At 40.8% G+C, this 22463-nt stretch overlaps 1 protein-coding gene across 1 annotated transcript in view; it reads right to left on the reverse strand.

The window, feature by feature from the left end:
- LOC149227725 (uncharacterized) overlaps positions 1–22463 on the reverse strand; it is a 429088-nt gene that overhangs the window by 243477 nt on the left and 163148 nt on the right. Inside the window, exons 8-9 of the mRNA XM_089380583.1 lie at positions 21089–21212; positions 20572–20752 (exon numbers count right to left, since the gene is read on the reverse strand). Coding sequence (XP_089236709.1) covers positions 20572–20752; positions 21089–21212 — 305 coding nt within the window. The remainder of the gene's footprint in view (positions 1–20571; positions 20753–21088; positions 21213–22463) is intronic.

Genomic DNA, 22463 nt, shown 5'->3' on the forward strand with positions numbered 1-22463 from the left:
TGAATTTGGGAGGATGAATTTCACTAATTCTTGCGGGCCGAATTCACTAGTTTGTATTACAAAAGACAACCAAGTATATTACTTCAGGAGATCGAGCTCCTCATCTTTAGGGGATCCAAGCATATTATTGGACCCGAATCATAGTTTATTCTCCCAATCTTGGAGGGCTGAATTTCTATTGGAGGCATTATGATCATTTTTAGAGGAGGTTGAGCTTGTATTGTTGAAGGGGATAATTTGTCCTGAGGCCGAGTTAATTCTTTTAAGTGATCAAATTGCAGAGATTGAATTGCACGATTTTGTAGGTCAAATTGTTTGCTATTCCGGAGACCGAATTTCCTTTTCATATGGAGGCCGAGTGTTTGAATTACTGAGGGCTGGATCACATTTCTAAGTGTTAAACACAACTATGGCGAAGACTGAATATGAAAGATAAGATAGAACATTCATTGCATTTATTATTCACAAGATATGCATTTATAATACATTTGTGTGACTCTTGGATTCATCTTCCAAGGTCTCTTGGACTCCCTTTGACTATTCAACTTCCACACCATAACCCTTAGCGGATTAGGTGTCCAACATTCCCCCTTTAATACGAAGGGGTATGTACGAGTCCAAGAAGAGAGATATAAGCAAAATATAATAATGCATGACGACAATAGGCTAAATGTGCTCTCTGAGATGATGGCATAAGGTGGGAGAACTTGAAGTCTCAACTGACTGTGGTTTAAGGATGACCACTTGTTAAAATTGGCAACTAGGGCTAAACTTCATGTGGGTCATCTTATTCATGGCTGATAATATTTTTATTAGATCCCTCTCGTCGAGAGGTGTAGGATTGATATAAAGATCATCCGATTCCGATAAGTATTCATGGAGATATGAATTTATTTTGATTATGAAATTATTATCAAGCCGACCTACAACTCATGTAGGCTCAGAAGCCCAACAGTCGCATCTATTCAAACACCAACGTTGTGTATAAATATAAGAGGACTTTTCCTCATTTGGACTCACTCATCTCATCACATCTCTCTCTCTCTACTGCGCAGAAAAGAGTCTCTTCTCTATTGCGCAGAAAAGGGTCTCTCTCTCACACATGTGAAGCCGGAAGTTGTTGAACCTGAAGCTGCAACTGTAGATCCAAAGTTTGACCAGAGTTGACCATCAGATCTCCTCCTTAGAACTGTGTTGTAGGTCCATCTAGATCTCCTCTGAAAGCCGCAACTTTTGGTGGTGGAATCAAGTCAATCCAACGGACGGTTTGCAAGATATTGACTGCCCTAGTTTGAAGCCGGAAGCTGCCGAAACTGAAGCTGCAACTGCAGAAGTAAAGTTTGACTTGCGTGGACTAGAAGATCTCTTCATCTGCGCTGTAGGTTCATCTGAACCTCCTCTGGAAGCCGCAACTTTTGGTGGTGGAATCAAGCCGATCCGACGGTCAGTTTGTGAGATATCATCTGTCCTGGTTTGATAATGAAGTTGCTAATGCTGATGTTGCTGATCTAGGGTTTGCTACTGCTGATATGAATAAGATTTATTGTACTATTTCTCTCTGCTGAATTATTGAAGATAAAAGAAGATTTGATCAAAGGGTTTCCCCACACATTGTGGGGTTTGTCCCTGGCTAGCCACCACATCTTGTGTCTCTTGTCTTGGCTTATTTTCTGTCGATCGTTTAATGTTCTATCTGCACTTTACTTTATGTACATGTGATTGCTAATCTGTGGAATATAATAAGAAAAAGAAGTAAACTGTTATAAGCATAGAACATACCATAACTTAACATGGGATCAGAGCTGAGGTGAAGACAAAGCCCAAGCAAGAGCAAGAGCAATCACCGAAGAGAAGATTGGCAAAGCTATCCTAAAAGAACGATGGGGTCCTCAACACTCTTTCCTGCCGAAGACAAGCTCCGTGAGAAAGCTGACTATCACGGATGGAAGATGTCTATCGATCTAACCCTTGAGGATCAAGGAGTGTTGGATCATGTGAGAGGCAATATTGTTGAGCCTCCATCAAATGCACCTCCTGCTGCCAGGAACAAATGGAAGAACAGAGAAATTAAAGCGAAGAAGATCATCCGGACTCTATCGACAAGCGCTTGGTGGCCTACATCTCTGAACTAGACACCTCCAAGGAAATCTACGATAGATTGGTGAGTTTATTTAAAGTTAATGATGTAAATCAAGTTTTGTTTCTTAGAAATAAGCTGAGGGAAATCAAGAAGGGTAAAGATGAGAGTATGCAAGCATACTTCTTAAGAATCACCGAGATCAAGAACGATCTCCTATCTATTGGGGAGACTATTACTGATAGAGAAATGGCACTCACATCTCTTGGAGGATTACCATTCGAATGGTATGTGTTCATGACTACTCTTCTGAACAATAATGTAATTCCTAGTTTCGAGGAATTAATGGCTAGATGCATTCAAGAAGAAACAAGCGTAGAAGAGCAAGAAATTCCCTTGCCTAAAGGTCCTCTTGCTGCTTTTTCTTCTCATGCTAAGAAAAGAAATAATTCTGGGTCTAAATCGAAAAGAAAGGCTGGACCTAAGGGTGGAAGAAAAGGACGATGTTTCATTTGCAATAAAGCAGGTCACTATGCAAGGGAATGTCCTGATAGAAAGGACTCTCACCGTGACGATGATCAAAATCCCTCTCATGGTAATTGAAGGAATGAAAAATTCAATAGCAAAGGTAAAAGGAATGCTGGAAATCAAGGAAGAGGGCAACCATTCAAGAAGGCTAGAAATTCCAGGTATGAATCTAACACTGTTGACAATAAGCAGGCTGAATATTATCTACCAGTTGCTCTATCTACCTCTGCTCCTTCAGACTCAATGGGAATTTGGCTTATTGATAGTGGTGCCTCAAGACACTTCACTGGTTACAAAGAAGTACTCCATAATCTGGTAGAGAAAGAAACTAACTTGGAAATTGTCCTTGGAGATGACATGAAATACCTCGTGAAAGGTGTAGGCAATGTTTCTCTCAAATTGAATCAAGGTAATACGATCCACTTACAAGATGTATTATATGTACCTGATCTCAAAAAGAACCTGGTATCCATCTTGACAATGGAAGACAAAGGCTACAAGGTAACCTTCAGCGATGGCAAGGTACGTATATGGAAAAATAATGTTAAAGATGCTTTCACTCTTGGGTTTCGAGTTGATTCTTTATATCAGGTCGGTGGAAGTCCACTAGGTGTCATGTCTTGTGACACAACTCTTCAGTCCGAACTTTGGCATCGAAGGTTTGCCCACCTTCATTACAAAGCTCTACCCGATGTAAGACAGATGGTAACAGGGATGCCCGAATTCCAAGTAGAGAAAGAAGGTGTATGTGAGGGATGTGCCGAAGGAAAGCTCAAAAGGGGACCATTCCCTTCAAGTCAAAGCAAGACCTCCGATATATTACAACTAGTTCACTCAGACATATCTGGTATGATGCCTGTGAACTCCTTGGGAGGATATTCATATTATCTCACTTTTACAGATGACTATTCTTGAAAGACCTGGATATACTTCTTGAAAAAGAAGGATGAAGTGTTCTCTTGGTTTCGACACTTCAAAGCCCTAATCGAGAATCAAACTGAAAAGAAGATCAAGATCTTAAGAACTGATAATGGGACTGAATATGAATCTAATGAGTTCCATGATTTTTGTAAAGAGGCTGGCATCAAGAGGGAGACTACTACACCATATACTCCTGAACAGAATGGTGTGGCAGAAAGGAAGAACGCAGAATTATGGAAGCTATCCGGGCCATGCTACATGATCAAAGACTTCCGAAGTTTCTATGTGCTGAAGCTGCAAACACTGCCGTATATGTACAAAATCGATGCCCTCATCAAGCATTGGGTTCCAAGACTCCTGAAGAAAAATTCACCGGTAAGAAACCTGATGTTTCTCATTTTAGAATTTTTGGAAGTCATGTATATTTATTTTCATGTGCCCAAAGAGAAAAGAAATAAATTGGGTGCATCTGGAAAGAAGGGAATTTTCGTAGGCTATGGTGAAAATACTAAAGGCTATAGAATCTATGTAGCCGGTCAAAGGGAAGTCGTAATTAGTCATGATGTCACCTTTGACGAAGATATGGCTTTCAACAAGGTGAACAATCTTCTGACTTTGAGGAGCTCTCAAGAAGCCGACACCAGGGAACTGAAAGAAAAGGATGATGAATCAATCCTTGATGTAGAAGAACCCATGGATTCGATTGATCCTCCTCCACATGAGCCTTCCTCTTCTAGGAAGAGGCCTTCATGGCTTAGAGGGCTACTTGATGATGCTGAAGGACATGCTGCACACCGAGGAACCTTTCGTGAAAGTAAGAAACCTAATAGGTATCAGGGATACCTAACCATCATGAGCACGATCATACAAAATGAGCCTTCATCATTCTCAAATGCCGTCAAGCATCAAGTATGGAAGGATGCTATGACCGAAGAATATGAGTCTATCATGATTCATGAAGAATGATGTCTGGGAAGTAGTTCCCAGATTCCAGGACGAGACAGTTGTTACCTCCAAATGGCTTTACAAGATAAAGCATGCAGCAGATGGAAGTACGGAAAAGTATAAGGCTCGTTTTGTTGTTCGTGGTTTCTCCCAGAAGGAAGGTATAGACTATGATGAGATATTTGCACCTGTTGCCAGATATACGACCATCTGCTCGATCATAGCCCTTGCCGCTTCACAAGGATGGAACCTACATCAGATGGATGTCAACACTGCGTTCTTGCACGGCTCGATCAAAGAAGAGGTCTACGTGGAGCAACCCAAAGGATTTGAAATTTATGATCGAAAATCTCATGTATGCAGGTTGAAGAAGGCTCTCTATGGGCTGAAGCAAGCACCCCGAGCATGGTATGAGAGGATTGACAACTACTTGATGAAGTTGGGATTCACTAGGAGTGAAGCCGATCCTAACCTTTACTTTAAGGTTGAAGATGATAAACCTCTCATACTAGTGTTGTATGTGGATGACCTCTTTCTAACAGGTGCAGACCCTCTCATTCTCAAATGTAAGAGGGAGTTGGCTTCTGAATTTGAAATGAAGGACCTAGGACTGATGCACTATTTCCTAGGACTTGAAGTGTGGCAGAAGCCAGGAGAAACTTTCCTATCTCAAGGAAAATATGTGGTGAAGATATTGGAAAGATTCGGTATGGTGGATTGCAAGCTTGTAACTACCCCGATGGAGCTTGACTTCAAGAAGTTAAGTGGTAGTGCTGCTGGACCTATTTTACGAAATGCTACCGAGTATCGACAACTCGTTGGAGCATTAATGTTCTTAGTGAACTCCCGTCCAGATATATGCTTCGCAGTCAACACGTTGAGTCAACATATGGTTGAACCCCACCACATACATTGGATTGGTGCCAAGAATCTGTTGAGATATCTTCGTGGCACTATCACTTATGGGTTAAGATACACTGTCGGAGATGTGAGACTATTTGGATACACAGATGCTGATTGGGCAGGCAATGTGGAGGACCGTAAGAGCACTTCCGGGTGTTGTTTCTCCTTGGGATTTGCTTCGATACCCTGGATGAGCAGGAAGCAAAAGTCGGTGGCCTTGAGCACCATCGAAGCAGAGTATGTTGCTGCTAGCATGGCCTCCAGTGAGGCAGTTTGGTTGCGAAAGCTCTTCAGTGAGCTGTTTGGATTTACATTGGATACCACCGTGATCCTTTGTGACAACCAGAGTGGGATTCGTTTGTCAGAGAATCCCGTATTTCATGATCGCTCCAAGCATATCGATATCAGATACCACTATATTCGAGATATGGTGCAAAGGGGAGCTATAAGGCTCCATCATATCGGTACAGATGAACAGGTCGCCGACATTCTGACAAAACCCCTTGGGAAAGGAAAATTTATGACTTTCCAAGAAGAACTTGGAGTTGTTCAAAGACCCTCCAATGAGGGTCATGTATGATGCATTGAGCTCTGGGAGCTCCAGGGGGGTGCAGGGTGCTTCTTGGAGCAGCATATGACCACAGGATGATTCACTATCCCCTAGTGGTATACATGTACACCCCATGGCGACATTGTAGCAGGATTGATATGTTCTCCTGTGAGGCCTGGATTGATGTGTTCTCCATGGTGATTGTAGCAAGATTGATGTGTTCTCCTGTGAGGCTTGGATTGATGTGTTCTCCATGGCGGCCTAGATTGATGTGTTCTCCATGGCGATTGTAGCAGGATTGATGTGTTCTCCTGTGAGGACAGGATTGATTAGTTCTCCTGTCGAGGCATCCTACCCATGCAGTCTGGGACTCATGGGAAGTACCTCTCATCTGATCAATGAGCAGGGAAATGAAGTTAGGGACCATAGTAGTACCAATGGACGCATCGTTGTATCTATCGTACTCCCTATGCTAGGATGACCTCCATTGATCTGGGACCAGTGGTAGGAGTTCTACCTTACTATGACACTGACTTCGGGTCGGTTGAGACTGGTCTGGGACCAGTGGTACATACTCTGAGACTGACTTCGTGTCAGTGCAGTACTGGTCTGGGACTAGTGAGAGTGGTACATACTATGACGCTAACTTCGGGTCGGTTGAGACTGGTCTGGGACCAGTGGTACACTCTTTGAGACTGCGATACTGGTCTGGGACCAGTGGTAGGAGTGGTACTTACTATGAAGCTGACTTCGGGTCAGTTGAGACTGGTTTGGGACCAGTGGTACGCACTTTGAGACTGTGGAGGATGATACTGGTCTAGGACCAGTGGAGTTGTACTCACTATGACGCTGACTTCAGGTTGGTTAAGACTGGTCTGGGACTAGTGGTACATACTCTGAGACTGACTTTGAGTCAGTATGATACATCCTCGATCATTTCTTCTTCTTCATAATTCGGACAAAAGCAGAGCAGAACAGAACAATGCAAGAGCAGAACAAGACAAAGTAGAACAACCAGAATAGAGCAGAGCAGGGCAAGGGACAGGCTGTACAGGGCAGTGCATTTGATGGATGAATAGTAACGACCAATAGACAGATTGCAGATGAAGTTCTCCCTGGTTGAGAGGAAGTGTTAAAATTGGCAACTAGGGCTAAACTTCATGTGGGTCATCTTATTCATGGCTGATAATATTTTTATTAGATCCCTCTCGTCGAGAGGTGTAGGATTGATATAAAGATCATCCGATTCCAATAAGTATTCATGGACATATGAATTTATTTTGATTATGAAATTACTATCAAGCCGACCTACAACTCATGTAGGCTCAGAAGCCCAACAGTCGCATCTATTCAAACACCAATGTTGTGTATAAATATAAGAGGACTTTTCCTCATTTGGACTCACTCATCTCATCACATCTCTCTCTCTCTCTACTGCGCAGAAAAGGGTCTCTCTCTCACACATGTGAAGCCGGAAGCTGTTGAACCTGAAGCTGCAGCCTGCAACTATAGATCAAAAGTTTGACCAGCGTTGACCATCAGATCTCCTTAGAACTGCGCTGTAGGTCCATCTGGATCTCCTCTAAAAGCCGCAACTTTTGGTGGTGGAATCAAGTCAATCCGACGGACGGTTTGCAAGATATCGACTGCCCTAGTTTGAAGCCGGAAGCTACCGAAACTGAAGCTGCAATTGCAGAAGTAAAGTTTGACCTGCGTGGACTAGAAGATCTCTTCATCTGAACTGCGCTGTAGGTTCATTTGAACCTCCTCTAGAAGCCGCAACTTTTGGTGGTGGAATCAAGCCGATCCGACGGTCGGTTTGTGAGATATCGTCTGCCCTAGTTTGATAATGAAGCCGCTAATGCTGATGCTGCTGATCTAGGGTTTGCTACTGTTGATATGAATCAGATTTATTGTACTATTTCTCTCTGCTGAATTATTGAAGATAAAAGAAGATTTGATCAAAGGGTTTCCCCACACATTGTGGGGTTTGTCCCTGGCTAGCCGCCACATCTTGTGTCTCTTGTCTTGGCTTGTTTTCTATCGATCGTTTAATGTTCTATCTGCACTTTACTTTATGTACATGTTATTGCTAATCTGTGGAATATAATAAGAAAAAGAATTAAGCTGTTATAAGCATAGAACATACCATGACTTAACACCACTAACATTGGAACACTTAGTGTAGTTCCTGGAACTCTTCCAAATCTGGCAAGAAATTGAAATCTTCTGCTCGAGGAAGTGTCCCTAATGCTTTGGAGAGGGAGACCTTCAACCTGTAAAAAGGGAGATCTACAACTTGAGGTGGTTTAAGGAAGGCCCCTTGATAGCTGGACAAGCCCTTGTTGGATGTTTTGAGAAGCCCTTCTTATGTGTATAAAGAGAAGATGATGGAGGATCATTTGAACACATCCAAAAGTGCGTTTATCTCCTGAGAAAATACATCAAAGTAGCGGCAGAAACCGAATAACAGCAGTTGAACGACGACTGAATAGCAACAACGACTGATTAACAGTAGCTGAGCGATGGCTGAGTAGAAGCAACCATGCAAAAGAAGCCATCAACCCTTAAGGACTTGTAGAGGTATGTGCTTTGATAGAGTTGATTGCTAGTTGGATGGGTGTTCAAGGGTTGGACAGTTGATGGAGTCTGTTGGCAGCCAAGAGGAGGGTTTCCTAGGTGTGAGGATGCCCTAGCCAGAGGCAGATGCTACAACGAGGATTGGTCTCTCGTGGTTTGTTGGAGGGCAGCGTGAGAGTTGACCAAGTGTGGACGTGGATTGGGCATTTATGGTTTGCTGGAGGACAACGTGATAGTGCTGAAGTTGGAGCCCGGTGTGCAACACTTTGATGGAAAAATGTAGTTGCTAGAGAGGCAGTTGTTGAGCTCAAGGGTCTGATCAACTAGGAGCAGTTTGTGGAGCCCTAGACTTGTGTGTGGAGAAGGATTTCTACAGCAGATGATGGGCAGTCCTCCAAGCCCGTGTTCATTGTGGGAGATGGACATCTTGCAGTGATAGGTGGCAACCCTTCGTGCCCTATGTTGGTCTTCATCGGAGCAGTGTAGGAAAACCATAGTGGGTTGAAGTCCCTGAGTAGCTGAGCAGCAGCAGTGGGCAAATTGAGAGTTGTTCACAAGTGGAGTTGTGAACAACTTGACAAGAGTCTCGATGTGTTGTCCCCTTGATGGACTAAGGCACAACTAGTGAGCAGATTGATAGCCAAGATTTAGTGGCCAAATGGACTTGGAGCATTGATAGAGGAAGGAGCTGCAGATCGGGAGTCGAAGGACCAGGCAGGTACAAGGTACGACCGAGAGGAGCTGAGAGAGTCGACTACATCAGCCAGATGGTCAGAGTATCTTGTTGAGGGTAGATTGGTTGCCGATGGATTGACACCAAGCCCCAGTTTGTATTCTTGTATCAGTGGACGTATGAGGGCCATTATTCTTGGTACAGGAGCCCTAGACTGTTGTATTATATGTTGATTAATATAACGAAGTTGGGTTGAAAATTGTAAAAAGTTGTCTATATTTTGTGCATGTGTGATTTACTGTTGTTTATATTCCACTATGCAAAGTAGTATCGTTGAGATTCTTGGTTTGGTAGCGTCAAAGATTTTAAGATTCTATCCTAGACCCAAGATTGTGGAAATTCAACATTCTAGAGTCGCTGCCTCCTGTAGCAACGCCCTGTCTCTGCATCATCTCCTGTTACGCTGCTAATGTCTAGCTATTGTTGCCCACTAACTACTGCGCAACTCTAATATGTGTTGTATCCATGTTGCTACTGACCCTGCTGAGCTGCTGTCAACACCGCACCTACACTGCAACTCCCTCTTCATCTGTTGTTGTTGCAACTGCAACACCTGCAACTGAAATGTTGATTTGGAATAGCATCGAATGTGCTCTAAGCCTCAAATTTTGCAGGGAGGCTTGGGCACAGGTATTCCAAAGAACTCAGAAAGTGTTTTGGGAAATTCCACCTAGAAATGGTTTTATTAAAATAATTAATATTTTTAATGGTGTTCCTAAGTCTAAACTTAGGAAAATTAAAATATTAATGGGTATTAATCTAATCAGGGGTGAAACTTCTAGAAAAATCCATGGATCAAGTCAAAATGATCTGAGCCTTTGATTATGTTTTAATCTAGGCCATTGGTTGTCCAACAGGAAGATATAAGAAGGGGCTTGAGGGTCATTTGGAAAACACATAGAGAGATTGAGAAAATCGATTTTCTGAAGTGAGAAGTTCTCAGGAGGAAAAATCAATTGAGGAGATCTCTTGCAGTTGAGGGGCAGGGATAGCAGCTTCCGAAGAGAGAGATTCTTAGCTGGAGATACATCGACAGAGAGAGGCAGTGAGTGACCCAGAAGCCTTGACGTAGAGGCTGATGTAGGGCCAAAAGGGCCACACAAAACCAGTGCAAAGGGAGAGAGAGGAGTTTGAATTTTGTAGAGGAATTTGATTTTCAGAAGAGGGGAGTCGGGGTATGAGACCGGGAGGCAGAAATCAAATTTCCTGGGTAGCAGATCGACCAGCCAGAGAAGTGATGCAACACCCAGAGAGCTTGACGCTAGGATGACACAGACACTGCACAGAGGCAACCAGAAAAGCCGGGGGGCAGTCAGTTTGGGGCTAGATCAACCAGGATTTCTCAATGATTTTGTGAGGTAAAACTCACAAAGCTTCTGCCAGTATTTCTCTCTGTAACTAAATAACTGTGAGGTATTCAGTGATGTATTCATATTTTGCTACTGCTTAATAATAATAAACTCTCAAAGTTGTTGCACCGGTTTTCCTACATTGGGTTTTTCTGGGGACTTTTGTCCAAAAATAATTGTGTCCTATGTGTTGTATTTTTCTTTCTTGCTCAGTATTTTATTTCCGCATATATGTAAATTACGTGAAGGCTGCAGATGTATTTGCTTCGATATTTACCGTAGAACACAGTAAATAACTTGCATGATTTAATCAAGTAGGAGAAGTAACATCAGTTTGCTGCAGTAGGGATTCTGGGTTAGGAATTTTCAAAAAAGCATCCTAAACACTGAGTCAACTATGATCAGTATGATGCATTTGTCTCCCAATTCTCTGGTTGTTGCTAGTATCTGTGCTGTCACTAAGGCATCCACGTTGCTGCTGACTTTGCACTGTGTCAACTGCACTGCTGCCAACTCTGCACTGCGCTCCCCAACATCTGACTGCTACTAGACTCTGCATCTGTCATTTTCGCATCTGACTGCATCTACTGCCACTGATCGACCCTGCTACTGAAATATTGTGGCCTCCCATAGCAAGGTACTAATTCAAGAGGTGGACCTCCTCAAGAATCCTGCCCATCTGTAGCACTTTGGGGCAACAACTCACTCCTGGAGGTATATTAGCAAACATCGTGAAGTCTTCCTCCAGCCTAGAGGACAACCTATCGATCTCTGTTGATGCTTCCAGCTGATGCTGCTTCTCCTCCTTGTCCATCTTCCTGAGAGGACACTGGGTACTATAGTGACCAAGCTCACCACATCTGAAGCACTTGAACTTTGATAGGTCCTTCTTCTTTTGCTGCTCCCCTTGTCCCTGACTAGGACCCTTTGATGTGAGGGGCACATTCTCCTCCTCCTTCACCTGCTTCGATCCTCTTTACCAAGTCTCATCTCAACTCCTCTTGCTGCAAACCAACCCACAACCTGTCCCACCTTGGCAAGGCGTCTTTGCCCAAGATACTTTGGACAAATACTTGCCACTCCTCTGAGACACTGTTGAGTGCCAATCGCACTAGCTCTGTGGTTGAGGCGCTACCCCAACAACTGATAACTGATCTTGGATTTCCTGAATCCTGGTGAGGAAGGGGTTTGTGTGTTCCACCTTCTGCATCCTGGTGCATCTTAGCTTCTCCTCTAAGTACATCTTCTGCTGCTCGGAAGTTCCCAGGTACAACGTGGTGAGAGTCTCCCACATTTCTTTGGCAGTTCCTTTGCCAACTATGTGTTAAACAATGTGATCCCAAACACCATCAAGGATCAACCTCTTCACCCGCGCCATCTCCTTTCTGTACTCCTTTAGCGGATCTGCATCTGTGGGGATAACTACCACTGCATCTATGAATGGTTTTAGGCCATATTCATCTAGAAGGAAGGACATCCTTGCCTTCCAGATGACATAGTTGGAAGTACCATCCAACCTATCCTGAGCTCGAAGTCTTGTAGTGGCCATCTCAAACAATGTCGAAAATCTCCTCTTCCCTTCTGCTCAACTGCTGCTCAGCTATCCACACTCCCTTCTGGAGTGAGAAACTCTGCACACAACGACTGCTGATCTGCAAGGGAAATCAAACTTCTTGAGACTAGAAGTTCCTTGAGGAAAATTTTCCCTCAGTGTGTGCTCTTCTTCCACCCGACGCTAATTCTGCTCTAGCTAATTGTTGCAAAACTACTGGGTCCAACTAGAGATTTGCTTTGCGAAAAATACTAGTTGCTCCCTCTGCCTCTGGAATCCCTCGATCTGGAGAGATCAAATTTTTTCCCCCTCACAGAAAAATCGATTCTCCTCAAGAAATTCGACCTCTTGGCCAAGGTGACTGCGCTGCCTCTGGGGTTTCGACCTGCTGCTCTTTAATGAACAACACAACTCTCTCTTCCTTCGCTATTGAGCTCTCTGGTTGATCATCTGCGCTCTGATACCATGTGAAAAATTTGAAACCCGATTCCTATTACAACAATTGGAAATTACTCTTCTAATTGTTAATTAAATTTAACAATTTATTTACTGTTTCCTATAGCAAATACTGAATAACTCACACTACAACATTCGCAAATAAAATTGTGGAAGAAATAAACATTGGAAGAAATCTAGCGAAGACACAAAATAACATAGTTATTTTTGGACCAATGTCCCCGGAAGAACTCAACTCGGGAAAACCGGTGCAGCAACTGAGGTTTTTATTATCAAGCAACAGTGAAATAATCTGAGTACAACTGGATGCCGAAACTAGCAATCCTATAGAGAAATACTAGTAAGAAAAATCTAGTGAGAAAATCTCCTCACTCCATAGGCAAATTGGGGCTTTGACCTCAGCTCAAATTGAGTTGTCCAAACTTGCTCTGCGTGGCTACTGTGTCACCCTAATGCAGTCACATCTGCACTAAGCTCGAACAAGTTTCTCCTCAAGCCGTATGGTCTGCTGCTATCTGGGAAAATGTCTCTCCTGGCCTCTGGAACCTCTGCCCAGCTTTTCACACTGAAACTCTGCTTTTCCCTAGTAGTTTCGAAATTGCCTCTAGAGGCTACTACGCTGATCTGCGTCAGCGTCACTGTGACTCTCTTGCCTCTCTGCAAATTCACTCACCGGAACTGGAATCCTTCCTCCGACTTCACTGCCCCTTCCCTTCTCTCACTGCTTCGATCTCACTGGGTCTCTCTCTGCCAACTGACTGCTGCTACTTTGGAAATCGATCTGCTCATGAAATCGAACTCTCCAAGTCATTTCTCCAAGCCCCATCGACTTCTTTATAATGCAATGTTGAGACTTCAATGACCAAGATTAGATCTTAATCGATGTCTATGATTAACTTAAAGTCGATCCGTGTGAGTTTCTAGAACATTCACACCATAACTTAATTAATTTTGATTAATTAGTCATAGAAATATTTAAAAATTGACTAATAATCTAATTAAGGCAATTCTAGGCGGAATTTCCAGCAACAATTTTTGGGTTTTGGAAATCTCATGCATTCTATCCTCTCCACAAAATTTCAAGGTTAGAACAATCCGATGCTAGAAAAATTAACAGAGATCAAGATTACTAGAGACTCAAATGACTCTCTAATTTATAGATAAATCCTCGAAATGGAAAAATCTATGTTGCGGGGGAGCGCCCCCCCCCCGCCACCCCCTTCGAACCCACTCCCAATCCGCGCTCCGGGCGGGAGCGGGTCGGGAGCGCGCTCCCGAAAAAAAAATTTCGCTCCCTGCCAATTTAGGAAGCGCTGTCGGGAGCGTCGCTCCCATCGCTCCCGGAGCGAAAATTACAGTTCGGGAGCGATCGGGGAGCGATCGCTCCCGACCGCTCCCGAACTATAAATTTTCGCTCCGGGAGCGAATCGAGCGGCACCGGGAGCGATCCGGCGGAAAAAAAATCCGCGAACCCAAAAAAAATCAAATTAAAAAAAAAAAATTGTTTTAAAAGCCCAATGGGGCTAAAAATATTTCATTATCACTTGAATGAGTTGAGTTAGAGCTGGAGAGCAAGAGCAAAGGAGCGAGGAGAGCGAGGAGCAAGCGCCGAGGAGCAAGGAGCAAGCCTGCAAAGAGGTAAGTAACTTAGTTATTTAGTTAGTTTAATTTAGTTAGGTAGTAATTTAGTTAGTTTAATCTAGTTTATTTAGTTTATTAATTTTATTTAGTTTAAAAATCATGAATCTATATTAAATTAATAAATTAAATTAATTAATCTAAATAAATTAAAGTAATTTGTAGATTCAAAAGCCTACAAATATCAAACACCATGGACCTGGCTATATTTCTTGGCATTTTCCTCTTCTTGGTCCCTTTTATGGTTATTATGGTGCTGGAGAGTAGGAAACGGAGGGGCCAAAATGAAGAGGGGGATGAAGAAGCTAGAGAAAGTCGAATTGATGAAAACCCCGGTGAGGAGGAGCTGGAGGAGGGTGAACATGACTCTAAAAAAACTAAACAAGACCAAACCCCATTGTGGAAATATGTTAACAGGGCTGAAACAGGGAGAGGGGGTGGAACCACTAAATTTCATTGCCCCCATTGCAACAATGATTACACAGGTTCATACACCTGTGCCAGAAAACACCTTTGTGGGAAAAGGCCATGGGATGGAGACAAACAAATAGGAATCAAAACTTGTCCAGCGGTGTCAGCAGCGGATAGAGCCAAATACATAAGGGAAGAGGAGGAAGCCCAATACAAATAAAAAAAATCAAGGGGTTTCTTTGAACCAAGCTCACAACCACAAGCACAAAGAACTCCTTCAGCATCCTCCCAAGGCAGTGGATATGGAGGCACAGGATCATCATCTTTAAGGCATAGAACCATATCAAATTTCCTTGATGAGGGGTGTAGGAATGATGTGGATTCAAAGGTTTACAGGTTTCTCTATGCATGTGGGATACCATTCAATGTTCTTCGCTCACCTTATTGGCACGAAATGGTTTCTGCCATAAATGATGCGCCTAAAGGATACAAGAGCCCTGGGTATGACAAGGCAAGAATCGTTGGACTTGATCATGAAAAAGCAAAAATATCACATTCTTTGAATAGAATGACAAGTTCTTGGACTGACCATGGGGTGTCCATTGTATCTGATGGATGGACAAATGTAAAAGGCAAGCCATTGATAAATGTTCTTGCTGTGTCTGTTAGTGGTGCCATCTTTCTAACTGCACATGATTACTCAGACAAGTTCAGGACCGCCATCAACATTGCAGAAGCATTACTTGAAACAATTGACCGTATTGGGCCATACAATGTCATCCAAGTCATCATTGATAATGCTGTTAATTGTAAGGCAGCGGGAGCAATTATTGAGGATAAATACCCCAACATATTTTGGTCTGGATGTTTCATTCACACATTGAACCTTCTGATGCATGATGTTGTCAAGAACAAAAATGCACAATACTAATGGATTGGTGATTTGTACAAGAAAGGCAAACAAATGATAAAATTTATTACAAATCATAGCAATACCCATGGCCTTTTCCGCAATCACTCGAGATTGGAGTTGTTGAAGATTGCAAAGACCAGATTTGGTAGCTATTACCTCACCTTCAGGCGCCTTTTGAAGGTAAGAGAGTCATTGGCTAGCATGGTATCAAGTCCACATTGGCAGGTATTAAAGGAAAGGGCTACAAATGCAGCTGACAGGGAAGGTTTTGAACTGGTGGAGGAGGCCGCTCTTGATGGTCAGTTTTGGACAAGTGTGAGGCAAGTATTGGATTTCACCAAGCCCATTTATCACACGATTCGGTTTGCAGATACAGACAAACCAGTGATTGGCGAGGTGTATGAGCAAATGGATACCATGTTGGGGCAAATAAAAGATATTGTTCATAACAGAGATCCCAACTTGTACAAACTGATTCATGATTGTGTGTGTAAACGGTGGAATAGACTTAATCTTCCACTACATTGCTTGGCGTATATCCTTACGCCAAAATACTACTCTACATCTTGGTTGGGCCAACCTGCACCAGGGGGTGGGATTAGGACCAAACCCCATTTAGATCCAGAGGTAACTAGTGGATATTTGCAAGCATTAGAAAAGTTGATACCTGACAGGGAGGAATGTGCAGCTGTGCGCCTTGAAATAGGCAAATACTTCAATGGCACTCGTTTGTATGGTAACTTCCATGCAATGGACGACAAAGATAGATTTGATTCTCTCACATGGTGGGAAACATATGGCAGCCAGGGACTTTTGCCAAAATTGGCAAAAAAAGTTCTTTCACAGGTTGTAAATACTTATTCTGTAGAGAGGTGTTGGAGCACCTACAGCTACATACATAATGTGAAAAGAAACAGACTCAATGAAAACCGAGCAGAAAGCTTGGTTTAGGTGCACTACAACTTGAGGTTGTTGAGTCATTACTGTGATCGGGCTTATGAGGATCCCACATATAAAATTTGGGACAATCACCCAGAGGATGACAATTTGGAGGATGGCATTGTACATCTTGAAGAACTGGAAGATGAACTTATAAGGGATGAAGATGAAGCAGCTGTAGCAGCCATGCCACCTCCACCTCCACCATCCAGTAGCAGTGCTCGAGGTCCGAGTCTTGTTCCTTTGCTGTAGCCACCTCCATCTACACCCTCACGTGGAAGGCATGTGCCTTCTAGTTCTGGTTGTAGGTCTGTGCGGGAGACTCCTAAAAGACCACCATGACCTGCTTATACTCCTGGAGACTCTCGTGGCAAGGGCCACATGTAGATTTACAGTTTACTTGTCTTTTCTAGTTTCTATTAGACTTTAGTTTTCATAACTGTTGAGTTTTGAGTCTTTGAGTCTTCACTATTGACTCTTTCATATCATAATGATATTTTTTGTAAACAATATATGACTGTGACAATGAAAATTTGAAGTTTGAAGTTGGCAATTATAACTCATTGGTAATGATTGTGAATTATGAATATGATGCTTCGTGAAAGACTAAAATTGTTTCATTTCATTTCATTATTCATGTTTCATTTTATAACATTTCATTTCATGTTAACAGTTAGAAGTTAGGACTTAGAAATATCTAAGATATTACTTCTTGTAATGGTTAAACTTAGCTTGCAAGTACAACTTTGGTGATCAATGATGATAAATGTTATATATTGAATTTTCAATTTTGAAAGCTTGAAGTTGAAACTTTAAGATTGAATTTGATGAATCATGATTCACGAGACTCAATATGTTGCAGTTGTAATATGTATTTTACTAACTTGTGGACATGGTTGATGAAGATTATAATTTCTAGATGATTGATCATTGATGTGATATGGTTCAATGATCAATGATCAATCTATGTTTTTTTATGTCTAATTCATCATTCTACATGTTTTTGTTGACATATATGTATCAAAAATTAAAAAATATATAAAATATATATATTTTTAAAAAATCGCTCTGGGATTCGCTCCCAAACCGGGAGCTTCTGAAAATGGTTGCTCCCGTTCCCGTTTCCGCTCCCGCTCGCCGCTTCCGCTCCCGCTCCCGCTCCCGCTCCGCTCCCGCTTCCGCTCCCGCTCCCCGCTTCTGCTCCCGCTCCCAAGTAGCACAGGGAAAAATAACAACTAGTTTCTTTGATCCTTGTCAAAATAATCTTGGCTGTTGATAAACACTTCAAGATCTTTTAATCTTGGCCCTCAATTTCTTATTTTTGAGGAATTTTCGAATTTATCATTTAATTCTATTTTAATTAGCTCAAAATTAATTATTTAGAGTTAATTTCCTCAAAAATTTGACTTTGACTTAACCACCAAGGTCCAAGGGTTCAATTTTTCTTGCAAAAAAAAAATATTCCTTTGGTGGAGGACCTTTAAAAATTGATTATTTCAAGACCCACGAATTTTTCCATTTGGAGAATTTATTTTCCTAGACAATTTAATTTTGACTCCAATTAATTAATTTTCTGGCTTAGGATTTAATTTTATTTTGCCAAAAAAATTAATTAATTTACACATGAGGGGATTAATTATTTTTCCAACCCTCTAATACCTATGATTTTTCATTTACAAGACTCAAAGAGGGAATACACATTTGTCTTAGACCATCAAGACACATAACCCATCTGCGACTCAATATGATTTAGTAAACCAAGTGATTTGTAATAAAATAATTAAGCCAATTAGCTTAAATTATTCCCAAACCACTTTTACATCAGACTCGACTAAAACACTAGGACTCACCTGATAATCCAACAATAAATTTCACCCTAGCTTTTGGGGGTTTAAGCTGGAGGGAAAAAACTCTTTTGATTAGCCGTGTAGAAAAACACAGGTAATCAGTGAGGTTAAAAAACCTCCTAAGATGGAATTCGTCATCAATTACATGCTTACCTAGGTTGTTACATAGACTCAAGGTTTTACTAAGATCATTTACAATATATAACTTGCAGAATGGGATGACCATGACACATGGACTGCTGATATGTGATCCGATCCTTGTTGAAAAAGTTGGTACTTCCGCTTCCCTAGAACTTTGACAGTTTGAATGCAACAGGTGTTAATAGGAGAGAATCAATTTTTGTTTGGAGCTATCTTATGACAATGATTGGTTGGGCTCCCGATCCTTAAAACGTTGTGGGATGCACCTACTCAAGTTCTATGGATGGTGACTTAATCAATCCTTTTACTAGATGCCTCAAGTGAGGTAGTAGAATATGGCCATCAATAAGCCTCCCATTCAGCCAAAACTTGCATGATCAACACCACTTGACATTCATAGGTTTCCTTTTATGTTATTGAAATTAAGATTTTCCAGCTCACTAATCTATGGCACAACTGACCTGCCACATCTACACTTTATCCAAATTATAATGTCAGAATATCCAAGAAAGAAATGCATCTATTAATTAACACGAGTACAAGAGGATCTAAATGTAGGTACTATATAAATCATCAATCGTGATATCCTGCTTGTAGCTCTTCTACGTATGTTGTTGTGCCAATCAAATCAATCACCTTGTAACCCTTAAATTAAACGTAATAAGCATACAAAAGGGTCTGTGAATCCCAGAATATAAAAGGAAAGAAAACACTTAGACAAAGTAATTATGTAATGACTGTTCACCACATTCTAGTGCCAATAAATAACTCTCGTGATATTGCATGATGCAAATATAGAGGAGATTAAGAAGTCAATGAAATCATTTTCTTCATAAAGAATACAAAATGTTAGTACCTTGTCAAATTATTTTTGGCAAAAGAGATTTAGTTTTGTAGTAAATCTTTACAATAATATCCAAGTTATCCTCAGAATCCCAAGTATACATTAAATTAGTAACATTTGAAACTATGAAAAAGTTGTTGTAGTAGAAAAAGAGTGCAACTGCCGTATGCAGAGGAAAATGTAGGAAAACTTGTGTAGATGCACCTCTTAGTCAATTTAAATATTGCAAGTAATGGAGAAACTAGTCCAATCAATTTAAAGTCCCAAGTCGGTCTACTTTTCTCATATTGTGCTGCACTGTCAAACTGGTCTTCAGGCTCACCTGTTGAATTAGTCTGTGGGCCAGCCTTGTCAAATTGGTTTGTTCAATGGTTTTTCTTATGTGTACTCTTTTATGGTTCTTAAGTTGTCCTTCACTACTGAAATATATAAGATGCTTAATTTTTTTTAAATAAGAACTTCTCACCAAACTTGGTTTTAGGATGAATAAGATGTGAGCCCAAAGTAGGAGGGAACCCGTATGAATGATGATGGCTGAAAAGATCAGCATTGTCTGTTGCTAGCAATATGCTTGTGGAGCTATGATTTCGGATCTCAATGTGTTTTTCTTTACTGGACTTAATATTAAAATTGTAAGTGCCATGTGATCAGTAAAGAAACACCATGCTAGAGATCTATCTATTATCATGGTTGGGTACATTAAAAAGAGAGGAGGCATAAGTAAACAAGTTCTGAGGATCAAGAATAGCACAAGGGGTCATTTTAGGAAGGATTACCTATCAAAGGATATCGGTTGAACCTAAACATATTCACAGTTTGTTTTTCTGTTCCATATAAAAATTCCCCCTTTTTCCTTGAGAAGATAATGGTAAACCCTCCAATCAGAAATCATCTTAAATGATTCTTGGTCAATGGTGTGAGTGATGAATTTATTGAGGGCCTTTCACTAAGAAAATCAAAGGAATAATGATGGACATAAACCTTCTTTGCCATTTTTGCTCTTTTATCATTGGTATGGTCTATATATTTTTTCCATGGAAGGAGCCTCTCTTAAAGCACAGAACCTACGGAATCATGCATGGTTATTATTTCATTATGGAATCACTTGTGCATTTTGTAATAGATGTAGGTATTTTTTTGTATTATCTTAATAAACCACAATTTTTTTGTTGCTTTACAAATAAGTGTAAGTAAACATTAATAGCACCATCCAAATCAGAAACTTAAGGTCAATTGCATTCTACCTTGATATGCACCACAGAACCATATTCCTCTCTTTCCTTGAATGACGTCAAATTCTTTTGATGCTTGTGCTGCAGCAGGTGTTGGAACTGGATGACTCGTAGACCAAATGGTAATGTTATTTTGAGGTGCATGTGGAGGGTTGAGAGTTACAAGGAAAGGTAGGCCCGTATTGCCTAAATTCTGCAACAATTTATCCAATTTATTAGCAAGAGTTTGTTCAGCAAATTCATTCAGTATGTACTGTGCATAAAGAATTCACATAATGGTTTTCTATGTACAAGAACTGCATGAACATCAATATCAGTACATGTGTGAAAAGTTAAAAGCTATAATATGAGCCTTGAATATTCTAGTCTTCTTCACATAGAACTTAGAAGCCATTTGGATTAGCAAGCAGTAATTACTAACTAGAGGTCAGTCCCAGCATAAATGTGCATATAATACTATATGATAATAAACTAACTGAAATTTCCAAACAAAATGCCTTCAAAATATGTGAATTAATAAGGTACATACCTGTAATGTGTTAAGCCAGTAAGTCACACATACGTGGTTATTTTGGCTTCCTAAAAAATTCCAAGCACTCCAGGCTGCTGAATTCTTGGGCATGAATTCTGGATCACGATGAAGGTATATGTTACTGCAAAAGCATTAGTTTCAGTAACCCTCCATAAAAGGACGATGGAAAACATGAGCCTACATGAATGAGAAACTTATCTAAAATTAATTGTATCTTATAATCATAAGGGGAAATTTAGCAATGAATATAAAGCAATTGAATTGTACTTGAAAATTATATGGGTTTGAATTCAATATCTATATGGAAGATGTTTAGAAGAATTTGGCTTGGGGAGACAACTTAGAAACAAAGTATGGAATTGATGGTTTGCTTGAACTCAAGTGCCACTTAAAAACAAATTATCTGAAAAATATAATGAACAGATGCAACCGATGGTGCTTTTGAATGGATCAAAAGCACATGAACTGCTTCAGAGAGTAAAAATGATAAACTAAAGCATGGTTTTCCAAAATAATTGAGGCTCGTATAAAGTGTCTTCTGCTCTTGAATTAAGGAAAATGATATGAACCTTGTGCTTAAATAGATGGTATATCTTCAAAAGCTAGATATAATGGTGGATAATTGTCAAGCATGATTTCTTTACCACCACATAAACTTCTATGTGTTGTTTTCTTAGTTCATTGTCTACTATTTCAGCAATCAAGATAATGCTTTATGGAACCTAAATTCATCAAATGGATTCACTCTCAAAGGTCTATGAAAGCCAAGATATTGCCCCTACTTATTTCCTTAGTTAATGTTTACTTGAAGTCACAAACACTCCCCAAAGTCTGTTCTGTTGCATATAGGTCATTTTATTGTTGGTCTCATTTCATTTGTGAGAGGATAAATGCATATATTTCTATTATATTCCTTACCTTTTCTCTTAATTTCCTCCTCCCACCCAATATAAACTCCTTTAATGTCATTTGAAGCTCAAATTCGATGTTCTCGACCCAGCCATCACCAGTTCCTTACATTTCCTCTCCATGATGAAGCGTTGGTTACATTTCCCACTATGTACCATTTACTTCATTACTCTCTGAGACACAAGGGTTCAAATTCTCAACCCTCTTAACCCCCTTTGATTACAAATATTATTTTTCCTTGATAACATGTTGAGTGACGCCAACCACTCAAAAAATTAATCTTTTCCTTTTCCAACATTTTCGAAACCTTTGAAACATCCTAACAAGCCTTACAAATAACATTTGTAGATTCAAACATTATATAATCTACTAATGCTCAATCATTGTCTTTTTAATATCCCCAATTTTGATTTTTAGCATTAGAGATGAATTTGGGGAGAGGACACAATTCCGGCACCAGGAC

Source organism: Pinus tabuliformis, chromosome J (genome assembly GCF_031772625.1).
Source record: "Pinus tabuliformis cultivar Carrire ecotype Pingquan chromosome J, CPIR1, whole genome shotgun sequence".
Classification (NCBI taxonomy): domain Eukaryota; kingdom Viridiplantae; phylum Streptophyta; class Pinopsida; order Pinales; family Pinaceae; genus Pinus; species Pinus tabuliformis.